The 25,006-nt window shown below is 42.8% G+C and overlaps 1 protein-coding gene across 5 annotated transcripts in view; it reads right to left on the bottom strand.

Annotated features, from left to right (window-relative positions):
* FNDC3A (fibronectin type III domain containing 3A) overlaps window positions 1-25,006 on the bottom strand; it is a 381,088-nt gene that overhangs the window by 118,550 nt on the left and 237,532 nt on the right. For all 5 annotated transcript variants that reach the window (XM_077298073.1, XM_077298074.1, XM_077298077.1 and 2 more), the window contains 2 exons: window positions 23,697-23,773; window positions 3,326-3,560 (listed from right to left, as the gene is read on the bottom strand). In XM_077298073.1, the coding sequence (XP_077154188.1) occupies window positions 3,326-3,560; window positions 23,697-23,773 (312 nt within the window). The remainder of the gene's footprint in view (window positions 1-3,325; window positions 3,561-23,696; window positions 23,774-25,006) is intronic.

The raw sequence follows: 25,006 nt of genomic DNA, 5'->3' as shown, positions 1-25,006 counted from the left end.
GTATCAAGGAAAGTGATAATATATTAATTTAAATCAGTCTGAGAATAAAAAAACAAACAAAACACCTGAGTTCTCCTTTAAGGATCAGCGTGAATCGGTAGCTAGGACACTGTGGGACACAAGCCAGGATATAATTATAGTGTAGCATATGCTGTATATCCCTAAAGCTGTCAACACATAAATATTAATGAGACAGATCTGTGGGTGTCAGCCATGTAGGGAGTACGTAATGTACATCCAAATGTATGAGCTTCCTTCTGCTTACAATGTCCATGTTCATCTAGTGGTGGTAACAACAGATTTCTTAGGACTCCAGATCTCATAATCACCACAATTATCGTGCAGTTACACAGACAGATTTCCTTCCTGAGTAAGCGCCAGTTGACGATATTACAAGTCCATCAACATTTGTTTAAAGGCCCTTTTACACAAGTCTATGCAAATTGTATGGTGACTACAGATTGATAAAGGGTTTTGCTGATGGAAACAAGTTATCATACACATGATAGCTGATAAACTGATTGTGGGGGTACGGGACCTGCACTGATCAAAAGATCAGGGAACTTACAGGTACTTCTCACTAAATTAGAATATCATCAGCAAGTTAATTTACTTCAGTTCTTCAATACAAAAAGTGAAACTCATATTATATAGAGTCATTACAAACAGTGATCTATTTCACGTGTTTATTTCTGGTAATGTTGAGGATTATGGCTTACAGCCAATGAAAACCCAAAAGTCATTATCTCAGTAAATTAGAATACTTTATAACACCAGCTTGAAAAATGATTTTAAAATCTGAAATGTTGGCCTTCTGAAATGCATGTTCAGTAAATGCACTCAATACTTGGTCGGGGCTCCTTTTGCATCAATTACTGCATCAATGCAGCGTGGCATGGAGGCGATCAGCCAGTGGCACTGCTGAGGTGTTATGGAAGCCCAGGTTGCTTTGATAGCAGCCTTCAGCTCGTCTCCATTGTTGGGTCTGGTGTCTCTCATCTCCTTTTGACAATACCCCATAGATTCTCTATGGGGTTAAGGTCAGGTGAGTTTGCTGGCCAATCAAGCACAGTGATACTGTTGTTTTTAAACCAGGTATTGGTACTTTTGGCAGTGTGGACAGGTGCCAAGTCCTGCTGGAGAATGAAATTTCCATCTCCAAAAAGCTTGTCTGCAGAGGGAAGCATGAAGTGCTCTAAAATTTCCTGGTAGACGGCAGCTCTGACTTTGGTCTTGATAAAACACAGTGGACCTACACCAGCAGATGACATGGCTCCCCAAACCATCACTGATTGTGGAGACTTCACACTAGACCTCAAGCAGCTTGGATTGTGGTCTCTCCACTCTTCCTCCAGCCGCCCACCCATTCAGGCTGACTGACAGCTGCAGTTTGTACTGAACAGCATGAGGAGGGACAATGAGGAGCTGGCAAGGTGGTCAGAGATTGAGTTTAAAATGTGAGAATAGTTTAGCATGCATTACCAAAATAAGTACACCAGCCTCATTTGGTCTAAGAGATCAGTTTACTGTTCTATACATTTTGTTTTGTGAAATTCGTTAACAGATCTACTTTAAACATGTTAACCCCATATGCTGCCAACTTATTTCTTCTGAACAGTGGAGTGGATAATCATATGGGTAAATTAATTCATAATTAAAACATGTATTAATACTGAGAATTCAATGCGCTTTTGCAAAGTTAGTGAAATAACTAGTATAGTGTTACAATGTTCTATTCAAGACACATCCAGTCAAGAATGGTTTGTGGTTACTGTCTTATGTGCCTACAGCGGCATGTAAACGTTTGGGTACCCATGGGCAAAATTGCTATTAAGATTAGTTAAGCAAGTTAAAGATGAAATGATCTCTTAAAGGGCTAAAGTTAAAGTGCCACATTGCCTTTGCATTTTAGGCAAAAAATATAACTGCGGTATATTTATTTTTTCATCCGTAACAATTTACAAAAAGGGAAAATGGGCTGATGCAAAAGTTTGGGTGCATTCTATGGTTAATACCTTGCAGCACCCCCATTTTGAAAGTATCACAGTTTGTAAACACTTTTTGCAGCCATCCAAGTGTCTTTCAATTTTTGTTTGAGGGATTTTCATCCATTCTTTTATTTCTGTGAGATTTCTGGGTTGTCTTGTATGCAGTGACCAAAGAGTTCTATTTTAACCTCATCGGTCCACAGTACTTGTTTCCAAAATGCATCAGGCTAGTTTAGATGTTCATTTGCATCGTTCTGAAGCTGAAGTTTATGGTGAGGCCGCAGCAGAAGTTTTCTTCTGATGACTCTTCCATGAACGCCATATTTGTGCAGGTGTCTCTAATCAGTACAACAATGTACCATAACTCCAGAGTCTGCTAAATCTTTCTAAAGGTCTTTTACCATCAAGCTGGGGGTTCTGATTTGCCTTTCTAGCAATCCTATGAGCAGCTCCCACTGAAATTTTGCTAGGTCTTTCAGACCTTATCTTGATCTCCTCTGCTCTGGTTAACTGACATTTCTAATCTACGTTTCCAACTGAGAAAAGGGTAACTTGAAAATGCTTCGCTATCTTTTTATAGCCTTCCCCTGCTTTGTGGGCCTCCACCATTTTCAGAGTGCTAGGCACTAAGAACCCAATGGCTGCTGTTTTTTGGCACAAGGTCAGAGGACGCTGGGGTTTTATAAAACTGGGAAATTTACATTACCTGGCCTTTCCCAACAATGATAGTGAACAAGCCATAACCCTGTCAGGCTAATTAAGGTCTGAAACATTGGTCAAAGTTATCTGAGCACACAAATATCCAAGGGTGCCCAAAATTTTGCATGAGCCAATTTTTCTTTTTGTAATTTTTAAAATAACGAAAAAGACAATTTTTTTTGCCTAAAATACAAAGGAAATGTGTCATCTTTAACTTTAGCCCTTTAGAGATCATTTAATCTTCAACTTGCTTAACTGTTCACAAGACCAGTAATTTTGACCAGAGGTGCCACTTTATGAGGCTGCAGAGTTCAGGTCAGAACATCCCCGGCAGTCCATGCATAACACGGTCAAACCGGCCTTAAAGTTTTGGGACCATACTAAGCTGCTAAATACAAATAAACTTGCTAAAAAGGAATAAAAACTAATCAAAATAATATGCAATTCAAATTGAAAATGTAAATAAACCAAAAAATGAAAAAAAAAAAAAAAAATAATAACATTTTAAGTAAAAAAAATATAATTTTGGTTAATACAATCTGCATTAAATATATTATATTATGGTCACTTTCATATAGGATTAACACATAAAACCACACTGGCAGTTACAGTCTACAAATCTAGAGTAGAGTACTTACCCAAATCTCCATATACCTGTGAAGGGTGATACTGAGGGGTGTATTGGGCAGCCAGATCTCCTGCTCCGCTGACTGCTGAGTAAATGTGGCGATGGGGTGGAGGCATCATAGCAGGAAGGGGTATAAAACCAGGCAGAGGGGGAGGTGGCCGATGTAGGACAGGATGACCACTCGTGTGGAACTCTGGAGGTTGTGGAACCACTACAACTCTCCGCACACCATTGTCTTCAATCACCTGGGGAAAAAATCAAGAAGCACAATGTAAGGCTTCATTCAGACAAATGTCGGCATGCCTAAAATTAGCTTCCAAACTGCAGGATAATATGTAAAAACCCACTAACTACAGATATCTTTGGTGTTCTTGTTGTCACCAGAGGTTAAGCTGTTGGTGAAGACCAGATATGTGTTAATTAGGCCCTGGCAGTGCAGTTTAAAGCTGTATTTACATCTATTTTATGCCACCCAGAATTTTAAATTTACTCAAAAAAGGAAAATGAAAACATATTTTCTATTAAAAATCTTTCTTTTCTTTTACCTCCTGCAGCATTAATGCATGCAGACTATCCTAATTAATAAGACCAGTGCACAATTCCTGCCAGCAGTGTACGAGACCTGGTAAGAGGCCAACAGATGCCACATCAGTGAGAGGTGGACTATGTCCGGGATACATATTGGACAATAATCCCACGAGCAGAGTTACTGTGAGCCGATCTGCAGGACCCAGATCCTTCAGCCACAATAGTAATCGGTGGTCGCTTGTTGGGAGTCTTGCTGCTCTTCATTTGATTAGCCAACTTCACACAATGTCATTGTTGCGGTATGACACCAAGCCAGATCGGCTAGTAAAAAAAGAAGAGCCACAGATGCCGGGAGGTATTTCTCAGGAATGATGAACAATACATGGCAAATTACACTAATATTTAACCAAGTGAGAAAGATGTATTACACCAAGGATATAAGGGGTTGATCAAAGGCCACTGGCTCTTGGTTCATCAGCAAGTGTGATCACCACAGTGCCAAAGAAGAATGACATCAGGAATTATCTTAAAGAGGTAACAATTGCGCTGATTGGGCACCGGGCACCAAGTGTCACAACACCGCAAAAGAGAAAGGACCAGCTGTGATCCCATGATGTCCTGTCTGTATTCTCTCTTTTGCTTCCTCCCCTGGCCAGGAGCTGTGGTATGATCAGACATGTCCCTGCACGGTCAGACACAGCCATTACACAATACACAGCAGGGGCACAATTATAAGATTATCGCAGCACAGGAACATTATTTTTGTACAATTATGGAAATCATTATTATTCCAAGATCTATTGATTAAAACACACTTTAGTTAGTGGCACAAATCCCATTAAGAAGCTTGTGCATAAACAAATGTTTGCAAATCTTACAACGTTCAAGTTAAAGGGGATGTTCTCTTTCAGAAAACTTTTTGCTACAAGCTGTGATGCCAATATAAAAATTAAAAAAACAATAAAAATAGTATTACTGACATTCCATAGTTCCAGCGATGAGTCTCTGTCACTGCCCTATTCTATGTTTGGCTGCAGGGCTATAGACATGAAGTCCGCACTGCAGAACATCACTGAGCTCAGCGGCTCTGCCCATGAATAAGGCATGAGTAGCTGAGCTTAGGAATTGGCTACAGTGGTGAAACACCGCCGACGCAGCCAAAACACAGCCGACGCAGCCAAAACACAGCCGACGCAGCCAAAACACAGCCGACGCAGCCAAAACACCGAGACCGGAGCAGGAGCAAAGAGCCGGAAGTGGACCCAGAGAGGGAAAGTGGAAGCTGTGTTTGTGGTTTTATGTATTTTACAACATTTGATATCCACTTTCCCAAAAGCTTCTTTAAAGCCGTGTTCAAACATTATGGGAAATTTCTGCTATGGATTTGTATCTTCGATACTTGCAGATTTCAGTGCAGATTTCATCCTACTCCCCATTGAATGCGGTGAAATGGGCAAAAAAAATCCATACAGGGAACAAGATGAGGATTTGATATCTGCCCCATGTTTTCATTTTCATGCTGATTTTTTTCCTTAACATATGAATGTGACTTTGAAAAACTGTAGTGCACGGAACTCCTATCAAATATCCGTAACCAAGTCCAAAATGGTTTTTCTCTGTAAAGTCCTGAAACGTAAAACCATAGAATTCAAGGAGAATTTACCCAGTTTTTATCGTGACTTTTAGTGTCTGGGGTATATATTTATTACCAAGGTAAAGCTCGGTGTGAATCGGTCCTAAGAGAGAGCGGGCGCGAGAGAGAGAGCGGGAGCGCGCGAGAGAGAGGAGACATATTAGCGTTCCATCAAAGCTGATGGGCTTTCATGAACTGGGAAATTTGTGAGCCAAGTATGTTCATTTTTAAACATTTTCTATAGCAGTGATGCAGTTCCAATTTCATATATTAAAAGTTTGCATATTATATCATTTCAGAAAGCAGATTTATTTTTTTGGGGCACACTGAAATGAAAAGAGGATTCTTCTTTTCCCCAGCATCTGCCATGGTGAGTATAGCGCATGTTGGCTGAAATTGGAGACATTGGCTGGTTTAGCCAACTTATATCTATAATGTGTATGGGTTCCTTAATGGTTGTCACCTCTTCCTTCCTGTTGCTGCCCAGTTATACACTGACACTTTGCTTAACCCCAAATTTACACCATTATAAAGAATTTAACGTAGGACTATTCCCATCGCTCAGGTGACATATTGCACCAATTAACTTTTCTTTCTCTTGTTCCCATTGTTAATGCTCCTAAATCTTAGCAAGAACGTCCTCATTCTGCATGAATGACCACTTGCATTAAGGCTGCGCACGCTCCGCTCCATCAATAGTGACAGTCCTGTTCCTGTAATGTGACAGGGATCTGAAACGTGAGGCTGACATGCGAATATACAAAGTCCAGAGGAGACAAAGCCAAGCATCAAAGACAAATGATTTAGGATATTTGGAAAGTGTGGAAATATTAACCAGAACTTACAGTTTCCATTATGTGGGTTGGGAATCAGAGACGGGTCATTATTTCCCCGGCGTTTCCTACGTAGGTGTATCCGCACACTCGCCAATTAAAGTTTAACTAAGGTGTCTATCTCAATAGAACAAAGGTTATAGTGCGGATTTTATCTTCTACAAAATGTATAATGCCAGGTTCCTATATCTGCAGGTTAAAACGTTTCCAGCCACATCTTAAATGAAGCACATTAACGTACACAGCGAGACCCCGCTATACCAACAGATCTAATACCGGCTAGTCCTACTAGAATTTATAGATGAAATATTGATCCTTCCATGAGTGACTGAAGACTTGAAGGATATCCCCTTTAAGTGGTGAAAAAAGTAAAAAAATAACTCACCACTTTCCGAGAGCCGTACAGCTTTCAATCTTCAGATGCTGAAGCTGAGTGACGGTCTGTTTTTCACGCCCTGAGTTGAGGTTTTCATTGCTACAATTCTGTGGCTAAACGATGCATTGTATCGTCGGGAAAAAAACCCCGCAATTCTGGAATTTTGATTTTTTTTTTTCGCTATGCCAGTTACCCATATGGGTTAATTTTATATATCAATAGAGCTCAGTTTTATGTAAGTGGAGATACTACACATGTTAATTTTTTATTTCTTAATTTTTAATGGGGGAACATTATTTTATTTTTTCATATTTTATAAATGGTTTCTTTTTTTTACTATTTACTGTATCTTGTAGTCCCCTTAGGGGACTTGAACCTGCGATCGTCCAATCACTTGGCTATATACAGTAATATCACAGATCTGCTGTATATAGAAAAAAAAAAAATCAGTCTCCTATGAATGCTAGCCATAGGCTGACTTTCACAGGCGGACCATCATGACAGGCATTGGGGTGTTCATGAGACCCCCAGCTGCAATGGCAACCCATATATCAAAACTCTATATCATACGCTGGTAGGGGGTTAAAGGGGCACTTTATTCAGCTGTATTGTTCAAGATCTCCATTTTCAACTATTCTATCAATTAGCTTTTGTTAACTATTTTGGCAGTAATGTAAATAAACACATTTTGGATTTACAGGTTAATAAGAATTGGGCGACAAAATAAATTTAGTTTTTTCACACTACAGTATTACCGTATATCAAATAAAAGTATGCTTTACGGAAAATGTCAATTTTGAGCAGCAGTTTTTTATGGGTAGGGTTTTGGGGTACATATAGGTAATTAATCAGCTTTTAAGAATTTTCTATTTAGAGGAAATGCAAAACAAACAGCAATTCCATCATTGTTTTTCAGTTTTACTTTACAACCAGCGCTGCGGAGTATACTTTATCTTTATACTATATCTAGTTACAATTGCTGCAGGAGCAAATGCAATTTCAATGTTAAAGAGTTTAACCCCTTAAGCCTCGAGGGTGGTTTGCACGTTAATGACCGGGCCAATTTTTACAATTCTGACCACTGTCCCTTTATGAGGTTATAACTCTGGAACGCTTCAACGGATCTTGGCGATTCTGACACTGTTTTCTCGTGACATATTGTACTTCATGATAGTGGTAAAATGTCTTCGATATAACTTGCGTTTATTTGTGAAAAAAAGGGAAATTTGGCGAAAATTTTGAAAATTTTGCAATTTTCCAACTTTGAATTTTTATGCCCTTAAATCACAGACATATGTCACGCAAAATACTTAATAAGTAACATTTCCCACATGTCTACTTTACATCAGCACACTTTTGGAACCAAATTTTTTTTTGTTATGGAGTTATAAGGGTTAAAAGTTGACCAGAAATTTCTCATTTTTACAACACCATTTTTTTTTATGGACCACATCTCATTTGAAGTCATTTTGTCATTTTGAGGGGTATATATGACAGAAAATACCCAAATGTGACACCATTCTAAAAACTGCACCCCTCAAGGTGCTCAAAACCACATTCAAGAAATTTATTAACCCTTCTGGTGCTTCACAGGAATTTTTGGAATGTTTAAATAAAAATGAACATTTAACTTTTTTTCACACAAAATTTATTTCAGCTCCAATTTGTTTTATTTTACCAAGGGTAACAGGAGAAAATGGACCCCAAAAGTTGTTGTATAATTTGTCCTGAGTACGCTGATACCCCATATGTGGGGGTAAACCACTGTTTGGGTGCATGGCAGAGCTCAGAAGGAAAGGAGCGCCATTTGACTTTTCAATGCAAAATTGACTGGAATTGACATGGGACGCCATGTTGCGTTTGGAGAGCCCCTGATGTGCCTAAACATTGAAACCCCCCACAAGTGACACCATTTTGGAAAGTAGACCCCCTAAGGAACTTATCTAGATGTGTGGTGAGCACTTTGACCCAACAAGTGCTTCACAGAAGTTTATAATGCAGAGCCGTAAAAATAAAAAATCATATTTTTTCACAAAAATGATCTTTTTGCCCCCATTTTTTTTATTTTCCCAAGGGTAAGAAAAGAAATTAGACCACAAAAGTTGTTGTGCAATTTGTCCTGAGTACGACGATACCCCATATGTAGGGGTAAATCACTGTTTGGGCGCACAGCAGAGCTCGGAAGGGAAGGAGCGCTATTTTACTTTTCAATGCAAAATTGACTGGAATTGCGTTTGGAGAGCCCCTGATGTGCCTAAACATTAAAACCCCCCACAAGTGACACCATTTTGGAAAGTAGACCCCCTAAGGAACTTATCTAGATGTGTTGTGAGAACTTTGAACCCCCAAGTGTTTCACTACAGTTTATAACGCAGAGCCGTGAAAATAAAAATTCCTCTTTCTTTTCACAGAGATGATTTTTTAGCCCCCAGCTTTGTATTTTTACAAGGGTAACATAATAAATTGGACCTCAAAAGTTGTTGTCCAATTTGTCCTGAGTACGCTGATACCCCATATGTGGGGGGGAACCACTGTTTGGGCGCATGGCAGAGCTCGGAAGGGAAGGAGCGCCATTTGGAATTCAGACTTAAATGGATTGGTCTGCAGGCGTCACGTTGCAGTTGCAGAGCCCCTGATGTACCCAAACAGTAGAAACCCCCCACAAGTGACACCATTTTGGAAAGTAGACCCCCTAAGGAACTTATCTAGATGTGTTGTGAGAACTTTGAACCCCCAAGTGTTTCACTACAGTTTATAACGCAGAGCCGTGAAAATAAAAATTCTTCTTTTTTTTTCACAAAAATGATTTTTTAGCCCCCCGTTTTGTATTTTCCCAAGGGTAACAGGAGAAATTGGACCCCAAAAGATGTTGTCCAATTTGTCCTGAGTACACTGATACCCCATATGTTGGGGTAAACCCCTGTTTGGGTACACGGGAGAGCTCTGAAGGGAAGGAGCACTGTTTTACTTTTTCAACGCAGAATTGTCTGGAATTGAGATCGGATGCCATGTCCCCAGTGGAAACCCCCCAACTATAACTGAAACCCTAATCCAAACACACCCCTTACCCTAATCCCAACGGTAACCCTAACCACACCCCTAACCCTGACACACCCCTAACCCTAATCCCAACCCTATTCCCAACCGTAAATGTAATCCAAACCCTAACCCTAACTTTAGCCCCAACCCTAACTGTAGCCTTAACCCTAGCCCCAACCCTAGCCCTAACCCTAGCCCTAACCTTAGCCCTAACCCTAGCCCTAACCCTAGCCCTAACCCTAGCAATAACCCTAGCAATAACCCTAGCCCTAACCGTAGCCCTAACCCTAGCAATAGCCCTAGCAATAACCCTAGCCCTAACCCTAGCCCTAACCCTAGCCATAACCCTAGCCCTAACCCTAACCCTAGCCCTAACCCTAACCCTAATGGGAAAATGGAAATAAATACTTTTTTTTATTTTTTTATTTTTCCCTAACTAAGGGGACGATGAAGAGGGGTTTGATTTACTTTTATAGCGGGATATTTAGCGGATTTTTATGATTGGCAGCCGTCACACACTGAAAGACGCTTTTTATTGCAAAAAATATTTTTTGCGTTACCACATTTTGAGAGCTATAATTTTACCATATTTGAGTCCACAGAGTCATGTGAGGTCTTGTTTTTAGCGGGACGAGTTGACGTTTTTATTGGTAACATTTTCGGGCACATGACATTTTTTGATCACTTTTGATTCCGATTTTTGTGAGGCAGAATGACCAAAAACCAGCTATTCATGAATTTCTTTTGGGGGAGGCGTTTATACCGTTCCGCGTTTGGTAAAATTGATAAAGCAGTTTTATTCGTCGGGTCAGTACGATTACAGCGATATCTCATTTATATCATTTTTTTATGTTTTGGCACTTTTATACGATAAAAGCTATTTTATAGAAAAAATAATTATTTTGGTATCGCTTTATTCTCAGGACTATAACTTTTATTTTTTTGCTGATGATGCTGTATGGCGGCTCGTTTTTTGCGGGACAAGATGACGTTTTCAGCGGTCCCATGGTTATTTAGATCTGTCTTTTTGATCGCGTGTTATTCCACTTTTTGTTCGGCGGTATGGTAATAAAGCGTTGTTTTTTGCCTCGTTTTTTTTTTTTTTTTTCCTCACGGTGTTTACTGAAGGGGTTAACTAGTGATATAGTTTTATAGGTTGGGTCGTTACGGACGCGGCGATACTACATATGTGTACTTTTATTGTTTTGGTTTTTTTATTTAGATAAAGAAATGTATTTATGGGAATAATATATATATATTTTTTTTTATTTATTTAGGAATTTATTTTTTATTTATTTTTTTACACATGTGGAAAAAATTTTTTTTTACATTTTTACTTTGTCCCAGGGGGGGACATTACAGATCGTTGATCTGACAGTGTGCATAGCACTCTGTCAGATCTGCGATCTGCTGTACAGGGCTGCAGGCTTACCAGCGCCTGCTCTGAGCAGGCACTCGGTAAGCCACCTCCCTCCCTGCAGGACCCGGATGCCGCGGCCATCTTGGATCCGGGACCTGCGGCGAGGAGGGAGGTAGGAGACCCTCGGAGCAACGCGATCACATCGCGTTGCTGCGGGGGTCTCAGGGAAGCCCGCAGGGAGCCCCCTCCCTGCGCGATGCTTCCTTATACCGCTGGTACACCGCGATCATGTTTGATCGCGGTGTGACGGGGGTTAATGTGCCGGGGGCGGTCCGTGACCGCTCCTGGCACATAGTGCCGGATGTCAGCTGCGATATGCAGCTGACACCCGGCCGCGATCGGCCGCGCTCCCCCCGTGAGCGCGGCCGATCGCGTATGACGTACTATTCCGTCGGTGGGAATTAAGGCCCACCCCACCTCGACGGGATAGTACGTCATATGGGACTAAGGGGTTAATAACAAGAAGGAAAAGTCATGGAATTATGGAAATCACAGGATGGAGAGACACAAATTATGAAGAAATTGAAACACTCTCAAAAACCTCTATTCATCTATATATATAAGAGGCATCGTGATTACTCGCTAATCCCGCCCCCTGCACAGTAGCTCCGCCCCCCACATCACCACACATAAAACCTGCCCCCCACCCCATTATTACACACAATCCCGCCCCTACCACATTACCACACATAATCCTGCCCCCCAGCACATCATCACACACAATCCCGCCCCCCACCACATTACCACACACAATCCCGCCCCCCACCACATTACCACACATAATCCCGCCCCCACCACATTACCACACACAATCCCGCCCCCACATTACCACACATAATCCCGCCCCCACATTACCACACATAATCCCGCCCCCACATTACCACACATAATCCCGCCCCCACATTACCACACATAATCCCGCCCCCACATTACCACACATAATCCCGCCCCCCCCACCACATTACCACACACAATGCCCCCACCACATTACCACACATGTGGTGGGGGGGATTACCACACATAATCCCGCCCCCCACATTACCACACATAATCCCGCCCCCCACCACATTACCACACACAATCCTGCCCCCCAGCACATCACAAATAATCCCGCCCCCCACCACATTACCACACACAATCCTGCCCCCCAGCACATCACAAATAATCCCGCCCCCCACCACATTACCACACACAATCCTGCCCCCCAGCACATCATCACACATAATCCCGCCCCCCCACATTACCACACAAAAAAATTACCACACATAATCCCACCCCCCCACCACATTACCACACATAATCCCACCCCCCCACCACATTACCACACATAATCCCGCCCCCCACATTACCACACAAGGCTCCGTCCCCACACATTACCACACGAGGCTCCGTCCTCACACATTACCACACGAGGCTCCATCCCCCCACATTACCACACGAGGCTCCGTCCCCCCACATTACCATACGAGGCTCCGTCCTCACACATTACCATACGAGGCTCCGTCCTCACACATTACCACACGAGGCTCCGTCCTCACACATTACCACACGAGGCTCCGTCCCCACACATTACCACACGAGGCTCCGTCCCCACACATTACCACACGAGGCTCCGTCCCCACACATTAGCACGAGGCTGCGTCCCCACACATTTCCACACGAGGCTCTGTCCCCACACATTACCACACGAATGCAGTTTGCTTTTGATTTTACACTGTGAATAAAATGTATTAGTATTATTCTGATTTTTAATTATTATTATCGTTATTAACTTCATTTTAAGTTAATTTACCATCTGCGTAAAGTGCTATTGAATGTTGTCATTATTTACTTTAGTTTAATCACTAGCAGCGTTAATTAGATAGCAATGAGCATGCGGAGCGTTAGCTGGCTGGAAACAGCTAGTTCAGTATAAATATGAATGACATGTAGAAAAAAACGCACTCATACTCCTTGGCTGCTCTCAATGAGTGTCCCAGGAGACATTTTTCATCCTTTTCAACATTAAACCTGCTACCGTGGGCACGGCCGCCATCAGGGCATTACTGCCCTGACTGGCGTATGGGGCCCGGTGGGCAGAGGGGACCCCGTCTCATCTGCCCATCAGGCCCGGGCCCCAGCGGCAGGCTTCTGACAGTACACTGAACCTGCGTCTGAGACGCAGGTTCAGTGTCATCTGTTGCCTTGTGAGCCTCTCCAGTTAAAGCCACCAGTCAATCGGAGGCTGGCAGCTGACGTCAGCGCGCACGTCGCCGGCGTATGACGTCATTGTCATTTGCCAGCGAGTCCGCGCTGAAATGCCCGGGATGGATTTTTTTTTTTTTTTTTTACTGAATGCGGCAAGCCTGGGGCATGATAAAGACAGGAGGGCAGGAAAGAAAAGAACACAGGGGGCAGGAATTAAATTGGGGGGGCAGGAATGAAAACACTGGGGGCAGGAATGAAAAAACCACAGGGGCCAGGAATGGAAACACCACAGGGGTCAAGAATGGAAACACCACAGGGGCCAGGAATGGAAACACCACAGGGGCCAGGAATGGAAACACCACAGGGGGCAGGAATGGAAACACCACAGGGGTCAAGAATGGAAACACCACAGGGGCCAGGAATGGAAACACCACAGGGGCCAGGAATGGAAACACCATAGGGACCAGGAATAGAAACCCCACAGGGACCAGGAATGGAAACACCACTGGGGGCAGGAATGGAAACACCACTGGGGGCAGGAATGGAAACACCACTGGGGGCAGGAATGGAAACTCCACAGGGGGCAGGAATGGAAACTCCACAGGGGGCAGGAATGGAAACACCACAGGGGGGGCAGGAATGAAAACAACACAGGGGGACAGGATGTGAGACAGGGGGCAGAATGTGAGACAGGGGGCAGAATGTGAGACAGGGGGCAGAATGTGAGACAGGGGGCAGAATGTGAGACAGGGGGCAGAATGTGAGACAGGGGGCAGAATGTGAGACAGGGGGCAGAATGTGAGACAGGGGGCAGAATGTGAGACAGGGGGCAGAATGTGAGACAGGGGGCAGAATGTGAGACAGGGGGCAGAATTTGAGACAGGGGGCAGAATTTGAGACAGGGGGCAGAATGTGAGACAGGGGGCAGAATGTGAGACAGGGGGCAGAATGTGAGACAGGGGGCAGAATGTGAGACAGGGGGCAGAATGTGAGACAGGGGGCAGAATGTGAGACAGGGGGCAGAATGTGAGACAGGGGGCAGAATGTGAGACAGGGGGCAGAATGTGAGACACGGGGCAGAATGTGAGACACGGGGCAGAATGTGAGACACGGGGCAGAATGTGAGACACGGGGCAGAAGAATGTGAGACACGGGGCAGAAGAATGTGAGACACGGGGCAGAATGTGAGACACGGGGCAGAATGTGAGACACGGGGCAGAATGTGAGACACGGGGCAGAATGTGAGACACGGGGCAGAATGTGAGACACGGGGCAGAATGTGAGACACGGGGCAGAATGTGAGACACGGGGCAGAATGTGAGACACGGGGCAGAATGTGAGACACGGGGCAGAATGTGAGACACGAGGGCAGAATGTGCGACACGAGGGCAGAATGTGCGACACGAGGGCAGAATGTGAGACACGAGGGCAGAATGTGAGACAGGGGGTCAGGATGTGAGACACAGGGGGTCAGGATGTGAGACAGGATGGAGACAGATGGGACAGGATCATGGTGCAGGATCACGGGGCAGGATGGATACGATGGAGACAGATGGGGCGGCAGGATAATGGGACAGATGGGTCAGGATCATGGGACAGATGGGGCAGGATGGGGAGATCATATTGGGGCAGAATGGATACTCATGAGGGCAGGATGGGAGAATATATGGCTGGAGCCAGGAATGAGATACATGGGGGCCAGGATGCGGATATTATTACCATAGGGGCTAATTAAGGGATATTATTACTGCAGTGATGTATTTATTTTATTTTTTGAGGATACGGTTTTAAAAGGGGGGCGGTCCTGTTACTGTGCAGAGCGACACTAGGTCGCCTTTTTTTCAAAAAAATTAAGCAATGTGTTCTGCAAGCGGAGCTCTAGATAACTATGTTATTTCCTGCAGAGACAAGCCCTGGCTGGAAGAAGCGATGGCAGTCTGTGCCAGATGAAGATGGAAAGTGAGGCTGAAGGACTTCATCAAGAGACGTCACTGGTGAGTTAGTGTGTTACCTGTACACAGACACTGCATACTAAGTACAGATCTCCTGTGTATAATGGCATTTATGGTGATCGTATTGTGTTTTTTGTTTTTTTTTTTTAATTATTATTAATGATCAGTATTGCAGTATTCGGTCACTATGCGGTGGTAATATGTTGTCCGGCCAAGGTGTAGCGGTATTTGTCCCTTGTATATGCTATTATTTGGTCACTGTGGTGGTAATATGTGGTCTGGTCATGGTGTGGTGGTAGTTGTCCCTTGTATGTGGTATTATTGGTCACCATGTGGTGGTAATATGCGATCTGGACATGGTGTGGCGGTATGTTTCTTGTATGTGGTATTATAGGTCACTATGTGGTAGTAATATGGTGTCTGACCATGGTGTGGCGGTATTTCTCCTTGTTTGTGATATTATTGGTCATTTAAAAATTTAAAAATAAATAAAAATATACCTAAATTGTATTGGATATTTTAACAAATGTTTTAGTAAATTACAGTAGAGTCGAGTTCGGCCAGAAGAGTCTACTTTGTCTTGGTGGTGGATTAAAAAAATCTTTTGGCCAAAACAAAAGCTGCTGGCCATGTATGTGGTGATGGGAACTATAAATGTGTGACTGGTGAGGATGTGGTGCAGAAGTGGAGTTTTTGCAAGAGAGGGCAGTGGGACTGTGGATGGTACGAGGGGTGGAGGCGGGGCTGGGGTGGAGCCTGGGCGGAGTCTCAAGGGGGGGCCCCGAAAATTTTTGCCAGTATGGGGCCCTGAAATTCCTACTGGCAGCCCTGACCGTGGACTTGTCTCCCATTGAGCACATCTGGGACATCATTGATCAGCAATTGCAATGGGAGCTCCCAGCAGCGGATCTTGATGACTTGTACAAGTGCATTCTGCGTGGCAGAGCATTCCTAAAACAACCATTAATAACCTAACTGATGGCAGTCATGGCATGTAAGTGAAGGGATTGTAGAAAGTCCAGGATCCAAGCTAAGTTTGGCTGGTGTGAGTCAAGTTGTTCGTGTGCACTACATGAGATAAAGGTCTTCCATATCTTCTAGTATATAGAGTTAGTTACTGCCTTTCGGCTTTTCTGTAGTATCTGTGATGCAGCTGTAGGACCATACACAGCGAAACGGCAGTGACCCAAGCAAGTTCAAAGTGCACTTACCCGTGTATAATGGTCACAGCTTTATTCGGACATGTTACAAAATTTGCAGGGAGGGGTGTGAAAAAACGGGGACACTGTCCGCGTTTTTTCACACCCCTCCCTGCATATTTTGTAACATGTCCGAATAAAGCTGTGACCATTATACACGGGTAAGTGCACTTTTTTCTATCTTCTCATGGACTACAGTGTGTTTCTTTGAAAGCTGCACCCCGTTGTATGTATAAAGGAATTTTCTGTCGGCTCACTCTATGATTAGGGGTGCTTGGAAAACAGAGTCTAACTATAAAAACAGCTGTGCGGAGGACTTTCTTTCTGCATTGTCCAAGCAAGTTCAAACCTTTGTTTCTTTATTGTGTTACTTCATACAGTCTATTAGCAACACACATTAAATGGCTTCTTCATCCAGACCAATGGAAAATACACAGTACACGGCTTCTTAACACAGTCCATTAGAAATACACAGTAACCGGCTTTACTTTGCAGTCCCTACACAGACCAGACTTCCCTTTTGTCCAGTTTCCCTGGGGCAATCGCCCGCCGATACCAAGTCTCTACTCACGCCGTGCAGCTCACGCTATCCTCCGGATTGCAGCCTGGCAAACAAGACAGCCCAGAACATATGGTGTCAGTTCCTTTTGCCCCTGTGTTGCTCAACACACAAAAGAGCTCAGTAGACAACTTCTCTGTCTGCTTCCAAACCAACACTGACACACCTCCCCCTCTACTACAGGGCTTTAACCCTGCTGTTCTGTTAGGTCAAAAATGACCGTTTTTGAAATTCTATAATGTTATAAAAATTCAGCGTGTGATTCTGAGACTTGAGGCTCCCTGACTTTTCGTCATTAGGGGGGTACTCTCTGTGGGAATTTTTTTTTTTTTTAATTTTTGTTTACTTTATTTGGTACAATTTTTTTTACACTTGTACTGTTCGGTCAAAAATGACCGATAGGCCTTTATTCAGCTCTCCAGACAATTTTTGACAAAAATAAAGGTGCTATCACCTCATTTTGAACTATATATTGCATCTACTACTATTTATCAATGTATCTGACTACTTTTGGTCAGAACAGATTTACACATACCAACATTTTCAAGTTGCGATACAGCCGACGGATTCGCTTCCAGTATAGCTATGCGCAATTTATTTCACTGGTTTTTATTTACCCTGCTGTTCATATAGATCTAGTTCCATTCAGTTGTCAACATTTCATATTGTAAATCATGATTTTCTGATTTTCCATGTGTTTGCTGGTTGTACAGTATTACACTGTGCAATGCTGTCCTAAGCAGAATTCACCTAAAGTGTTGTACTGTGAGCTTTTTCCTGCTGCAGGGTGGTGTCTGCTCTGATCTTATCTGTAGACAGATAACATAGCAGTGTAGAGTTTCAGTTCAGCTGGAGACAACACAGAGTGAGCAGAGGTTCAGACGTCAGAGCTCTGAAGTCCCATTTTTACAGGTATGTTACAGATAAATTATTCTTTTATTCTAAAATTATTCAATATTCTCACTGCTGTGATAAAATGGATGAAAGGGGTTAGCATTAGGGTTGTGTAGACTCAATGTCTGCTTATGAGTACATATTCTCACTGCTGTGATAGAATGGATGATAGGGGGTTAGCATTAGGGTTGTGTAGACTCAATGTCTGCTTATGAGTACATATTCTCACTGCTGTGATAGAATGAGTGCATGCCTCATTTTTGTTTGCGACGCTCCAGCACCATAATCACAGGGCATATCTCAATGTGTGACGGGACGTTATTGTGTGTATTGTTGCGAAATTGTTTTGATTTTTTTTTTCATTCATTGTTTATGGATATATTTTATTTTTTCATTCAACAGTGATGCCTTACAGCATGAGAAGAAGACACTTCACCCAAGCTGAATTGGAGGAGTTTATAAACGACTCCGATACAGACGAGGATGTCCCACCTGAAAATGTCTCCGAAGAGGAGGACAACATTAGTGAGGATGAAGATATTGCCGAGAACTCGGATTCTGAGGGTGAATCTGATGTGGAAACCCCGACAACCGGTCTGACGCAAGAAATCAATTCAAAAAACAAAGATATTGTTTGGAAATTGCAGCCTCCTGCTCCGACTGGTAGAAGGTCTTCATCAAATGTCATCACAGATACTCCAGGTCCCACTAGATATGCAATTGCTAGAATTGATGACATTCAATCGGCATTCCTATTATTCATAAATATAGCCATGCAAAATATACTTATCCAAATGACAAACATTGAGGGAAAAAAGGTTTATGGCGATAAATGGAAGAACTTCGATGTGACGGCTATGAATGCTTACATCGGGTTACTTCTATTAGCTGGAGTATACAAATCATATGGAGAGTCCACTAAAAGTTTGTGGAATTCGGAAACGGGGCGCCATATATTTAGGGCCACCATGTCTTTAGAAAGATTCCACGAAATTTCCAGAGTTCTACGGTTTGATGACAAAACGGATAGATCTGAAAGAAGAAGCACAGATAAACTTGCCCCAATTAGGGATTTGTGGAGTAAATGGGTCGAGATACTCCCAAAATGTTATAATACCGTAGAAAATGTCACTGTTGATGAGCAGCTGGTGTCATTTAGAGGCAGGTGCCCATTCAGACAATACATTCCAAGTAAACCAGCAAAATACGGTATAAAAATCTGGACTCTGTGTGACAGTAAAGCATCATATGCTGCAAATGTTCAAGTATATATTGGAAAAAACCCTCTAGAAAGACCTGAAAAAAACCAAGGCATGAGGGTAGTTTTGGACTTGACCCATGGACTCAAAGGGAGAAACGTTACCTGTGACAATTTCTTCACATCCTACCAATTGGGGCAGATGTTACAAAAAAACAATATAACTATGCTGGGTACTGTACGAAAAAATAAACCTGAACTTCCACAGGGTATCCTCAATAAGAGAGACGTACACAGTTCAATGTTTTATTTTACAAAGGACACTACGGTAGTGTCGTACGTTCCCAAAAAAAATAAACAAGTTATCCTCATGAGCACCATGCACCATGATGCAAAAATAAGTGAGAGAGATGACAGAAAGCCAGACATGATTCTTCACTATAACGCCACTAAAGGTGCTGTTGACACATTAGACCAGCTTGTAGGCACGTATACATGTAAAAGAAAAACAAATAGGTGGCCTATGATTCTCTTTTACAACCTGATCGATGTATCTGCCTATAATGCCTTTGTATTGTGGCGGGAAATAAACCCCAAATGGCAAGAAAAAAAATTACACAAACGACGGCTTTTTATTGAGGAATTGGGGAAGTCTCTCACTATACTAATATGTAAAAACACGGCCACGAAATCCAAGAAATGAGAGTGCAGAAAAAGTGGCCCGACAAATTCGAGAGCATGGTGGAGACGGCGAGCCAACAGCTTCGACCACCACTGATACTGAAACGGCTTCCACCATCGCAACCAGCTGCAAGCGAAAAAGATGCTCATTCTGTCCAACGTCCAGTAACCATAAATCTAATATTATGTGTTGCAAATGTGCAAAATACTTGTGCAAGCGTCATGTAAATTATACATGTGATCAATGCAAGTAATACATTGATCGCATTTATCATTTGTTTTTGACAAAAAACCTTTTTTTTTAAAAAAAGTTTGTATATAGTTTAGAATAAAGAAAAGTTTTTATGTGCAATATGAAGCAAATATTGCAAAAAATGTTAATTTATTTGATTCAAAAAATAAAAGTTTTTGATTTAATTTTTCATCTGATTATTGAAAACCATGTTCACATACAGTAAAACAATGCAACAGGTAATCAAATAACACTTGAATTAGGTACAAATCACAACTTTGTTAGGTCCGGTCAAAAATGACCGGGAACAGTATAAGTGTATAAAAAACAACGTTTTTTGCCATTTTATAGAGAAAAAAGCTTTTTTTTTTTTTTGCCTTTGAAAAAAGTATATCTACATAATGTTTGATATTATTACTTATAGTTAACATTTAGATCAAGATTTTTTTTTTATCTGCAAAAATAATCAATTTTTACAAAAATCGAAAAAATACCATGTTCCCTTTTGGATATAAAAAAAATATAAACAAGCTTTGTATTTATTTTTTTTTCTGGTATTTGAACAACCATCTTCACAAGCAATATAATAGTGCAAAAACTGTTTAAAAAAACCACTTAGATTAGCTAAAAATGATTATTTTATAAGGACGGTCAAAAATGACCGGGAACAGTACAAGTGTATGTGAAATCTAAACAGAACAGCAGGGTTAAGGCTGTGTGCACACAATGCGGAATTAGAGGGGATCCGTAGCGGGTTTTTCCGCGCAGAAACACTGCAGTTCCGCACAGTGATTTACAGTACAATGTAAATCAATAGAAAAAGCTGTGCTAATGGTGCGGAAAACCGCTGCGGAACAAAAGAAGTAGCATGCTACTTCTTATGTGCGGAACTGCAGCGTTTTTGACCCCTTCCATAATAGAAATCCGCAGGGGTAAAAAACGCAGAAAATCCGCATCAAACACACACAAAATCCGTGGCAAATCGGCACCTGCGTTTTCTGCCTGGAGATGCAGATTTTGTGTGGAAAATTCTGCACCCCAATCCGCAATGTGTGCACATAGCCTTAATCAGTCACTGCTTCACTATTCTAATTACAGCCACACCTGTGTCTGCAGTACGCCCTCATGGCCTCACTACGCTTCCATGCACATTCTGGAGAGCACATACAGTGCCCCCTAGCTGAAACAGGGGTCACTGCCTCATGTTCTAATGACCCTTTCCGACAATCCTCTGGTCTTCTGGATTGAGAACTCAGAAGTCAGGCCTTTGAATGTAACCTCTCGGGATCTGGATGAGAGATTGGCCCCTAGGGGGAGGAGGCTTCTGGCCAGGGATAGCTCTACTGGTCCTTCTATCCTGAGGTTGGCAAGGGTCCCGAACCAGCTTATTTTGCTACCAAGATTACCTTGACCTTTTCCACTGTTATCTTTTGCAGAACTCTTGGTAGGATTGGTAATGGAGGGAAGGCATAGGCCAGTCTGAATGTCCATGAGTGAGCTAAAGAATCTACACCTAAGCATAGATCGGCTGGATTTAGCGAATAATATTGATCCACTTTTGCATTCTGTCCACTTGCGCATAGGTCTAACTCTGGAAGGCCCCACCTCCTGGTCAGTATCTGAAATTCCTCGGGATCTATAGACTTCATTCCCCTGGATGGATTTCTGTTCTGCTCAGAAAAATCGGCCTGCATGTTTACTGCACTCTTTATGTGCAGAGCGGACAGGGAGAGAAGATGTTCTTCTGACAACGAGAATATTCTGGCTGATACTGCCTACAGGTACTCGTGCTTTGTACTTCCCTGATGACGAAGGTGGGCAACTATTGTCATGTTGTCTGAGTATATTTTGACATGGGTATCCTGGACTAGGGTTACAGCAGCCTTGAGGACCTCCTCTACTGCCTTCAGTTCTCTGAAATTTGAGGATAGACTGCTTATCTCATCTGAACAGCATCCCTGGAATACGTGTTGGCATACCATAGCCCCCCATCCTTTCACGCTGGCGTCCACTTTTATAGTGATCGCTGGGTCTTGCGTCCAGGGAACCCATCTGCTCAAGTTCCTTGTTTTTAGCCACCATGTCAAAGAGGTCTTTACATGAGGCGGCATCCGGATCTTCTTGTCCATGGATTCTGGGGATCCGTCACAATTTGACAGGATGTGTGTCTGAAGCATTCTGGTGTGTGCTTGTGCCCATGCTATCATCTGGATGCAGGATGTCATAAATCCGAGAACTGACATGGCTCATCTTAAGGACATCACTTTCTTACTCTGTAGATGTGTTTTTGCTTGGGCAAGAAAGATGTTTGGCTGTGTGAGTCTAGTAGGACTCCTAAGAATGCCTTTGTTGTTGCAGGAACCATATCTGATTTTTTGAGGTTCACTATTCAGCCTATAGACGATAAGATCTGGGTTGTCATCTGTAGATGTTCTTGTAGCATGGATACTGAAAGGGCCACCAACAAGAGGTCATCGAGGTATGGAACTATGAATATGTGCTGACCTCTGATGTATGCCATGACCTCTGACATGACCTTTGTGAAGATCCTTGGGCCGAAGATAGACTGTATGGGAGGACATTGAACCGATAATGGCCTCTGTACTCTCACTGGGCAACTGCGAATTTTAAGAATCTCTGATAAGTTGGATGGATCATGATGTGATAATATGCATAGGTCTATTGTCGCTATGACGATATCCTGCCCAATCAAGAGGTACTGTTGACCTGACAGAAATCACCTTGAATCGTCTGTATGTTATATAACGAATCAGGGTTTTTAGATTGATTATAACCTGAAGGGACCCGTTTGGTTTCTTTATGAGGAACAAGTTAGAGTAATGTCCCTCCTAGTTTCTTTCCCTTTCCCCCGCGCTGGAGGAGGAGAGGGGCTGGAGAGCTCAGAGAGTCCTCCAGCCAAAGAATTCCCCCACAGACCTTACCCGAAGGTGCGGACTGGAGGGGGGGTCCCGAGTCCAGGATGGAGATGGGAGCAGCGCTCAGGGAGAAGAGGTAAGTCTGCTCCTCTGCTGCCCAGCCTGAATCTCTTTACCCCCGGTGACTGTCGCCGGCACAGCACACCGTGGATTACCTCTTCATCCCTAGTAGGGACAGGAAAGAACACTGAGGGGGAGGATGTGGGAGGGGTTATTTAACCTCTTAGGCATTTCCTGTCCCTATTAGGAAAGGGGTAAAAAAAAAAGGTGTAGGGAATAGCAGTATAGGGAGAATGGTAGAAAATTTAATAATAAATCAAGTTACAATGGTAGCTGGAACTTAAAAATAGATATTTATAAAGTGCATAATAGGTATCTGCCCAGCCCCTTAAGCTTTGGAGAGAGTCAGCCTTAGAAGCATGAGGAGATGAGGGGCTCAGTCATTAGATTGTTAATATGGCTGAAAGATGTGGTAGGAGAGAGATCATTTCTTCCCATAGAGCTTACTAATAAAAGTGGAGAAATGTTACTTTAATTCTGTTGCTTGGCCCTCTGGATATGCCGATGATCAATAATTTATTGCCAGCAAAAAAAAAATACAAAGACACAATGTAGACCTGTGAATATAGTATGCGCTGTAATGAGCAATAACATGATAACCGCTCAAACACCAGAAACACTTCAAGAGCTCTTCAGGAGGAAGGGAATACACACCTGCTGAGCATATCCTGGAGGCACGTAGATCGGGGGAACTGAGCCATTCGGGGACATCATAGGGACCTGAGCAGGACCTGCAAAAAGACAGACATACAGGGATTTAATAAGACCAGACAAACAAAAAACCATCAACAATAATTGTCCAAATATCAGAACAGGAAAAATGCAAATGGAGAAAAACAAACATCGTAATGTCAAGAGAAAGGGGTAAATCTGACAACCTGTCCACAGAATACCAGAAACATTGCACTGTGTCCAAACAAACAGCGGAGACTAGCTACAAGGAAAAGGCAACGCACAAGTACCGTAGTATGAGCTTCAGAGCTAGACTGAAAACACACAGAACCTGTCACCAATGTGGGCATCTTAGGAAAACCTGTAGCTTTAATCAATTAAAACAACAGATAAAAATCCCATGTCCTATCCAGCTTGAAAGGGAATGTCGGCAGGATTTCACCGCCTCCCACCCAAACGGATTATATGCCTTTGCAACTGTTGCAAAGACAAGTCCATCCACACTTTATAAAAGGTAGGTAATCTGCCAGCAGGTTTTTGCTATGTAATCTAAGGGCAGCATAATGTAACATCATAGAAACTGATTATAGGGATCGTCACATACTAGGCTGTGTGCCGTTTCCATACAATGAAGTTTTTATCACCAGGAGATCATCACTGCCTGGACTAAAGGGCATGTGAGCCCTGGTTGGGTCACACCCCCTCCTATAAGCAGCTCACTGTCAATAGACTATGCACATAGAGAGCCTGGTGTGGGCATGGTTAGCTTTCTGAGCTCTACTACATGCACCATCTAAAATTGGATAGTGTCAACTGCAGCACCCAGTAAATGAAGCAATACATCATTGGAATCAGGGTCTCTTTTCCTACATTATGCTGCTCTCAGAAGAGGAAGCAAAAACCTGCTGACATAATTCCTTTAACTAGCCAGCACATTCCTCTGTTTGCATAGATATGCAAATAAGACTCAATTGCTTTTGGTGTGTGGAAGCACTTACCAAGCCTCTTTCCTCCCCAGCTATATTCACCAGCCAGCTCCAGTTTTGTCAGTTTGACTGACAGTCCCTTTGTTTACAGTCACCACTGAAACCAAGCTTTCTGACACTGGGCAGCACATTTCTCTCTAGAATCCCTTGACAGTTTGGGGATTTCATTGTACCCTGCACAGATTGTAGACACCCTGTGCCAGATGCAGCAAAGCAGCCCCAGAACATAACAGAGCCTCCTCCATGTTTCACAGTAGGGACAGTGTTCTTTTCTTTATTTTCTTAATTTTTCGGTCTGTGAACATA

This window comes from Ranitomeya variabilis, chromosome 3, assembly GCF_051348905.1.
Source record: "Ranitomeya variabilis isolate aRanVar5 chromosome 3, aRanVar5.hap1, whole genome shotgun sequence".
In the NCBI taxonomy this organism is placed as follows: domain Eukaryota; kingdom Metazoa; phylum Chordata; class Amphibia; order Anura; family Dendrobatidae; genus Ranitomeya; species Ranitomeya variabilis.
This window is presented reverse-complemented; position numbering and strand designations above follow the sequence as displayed.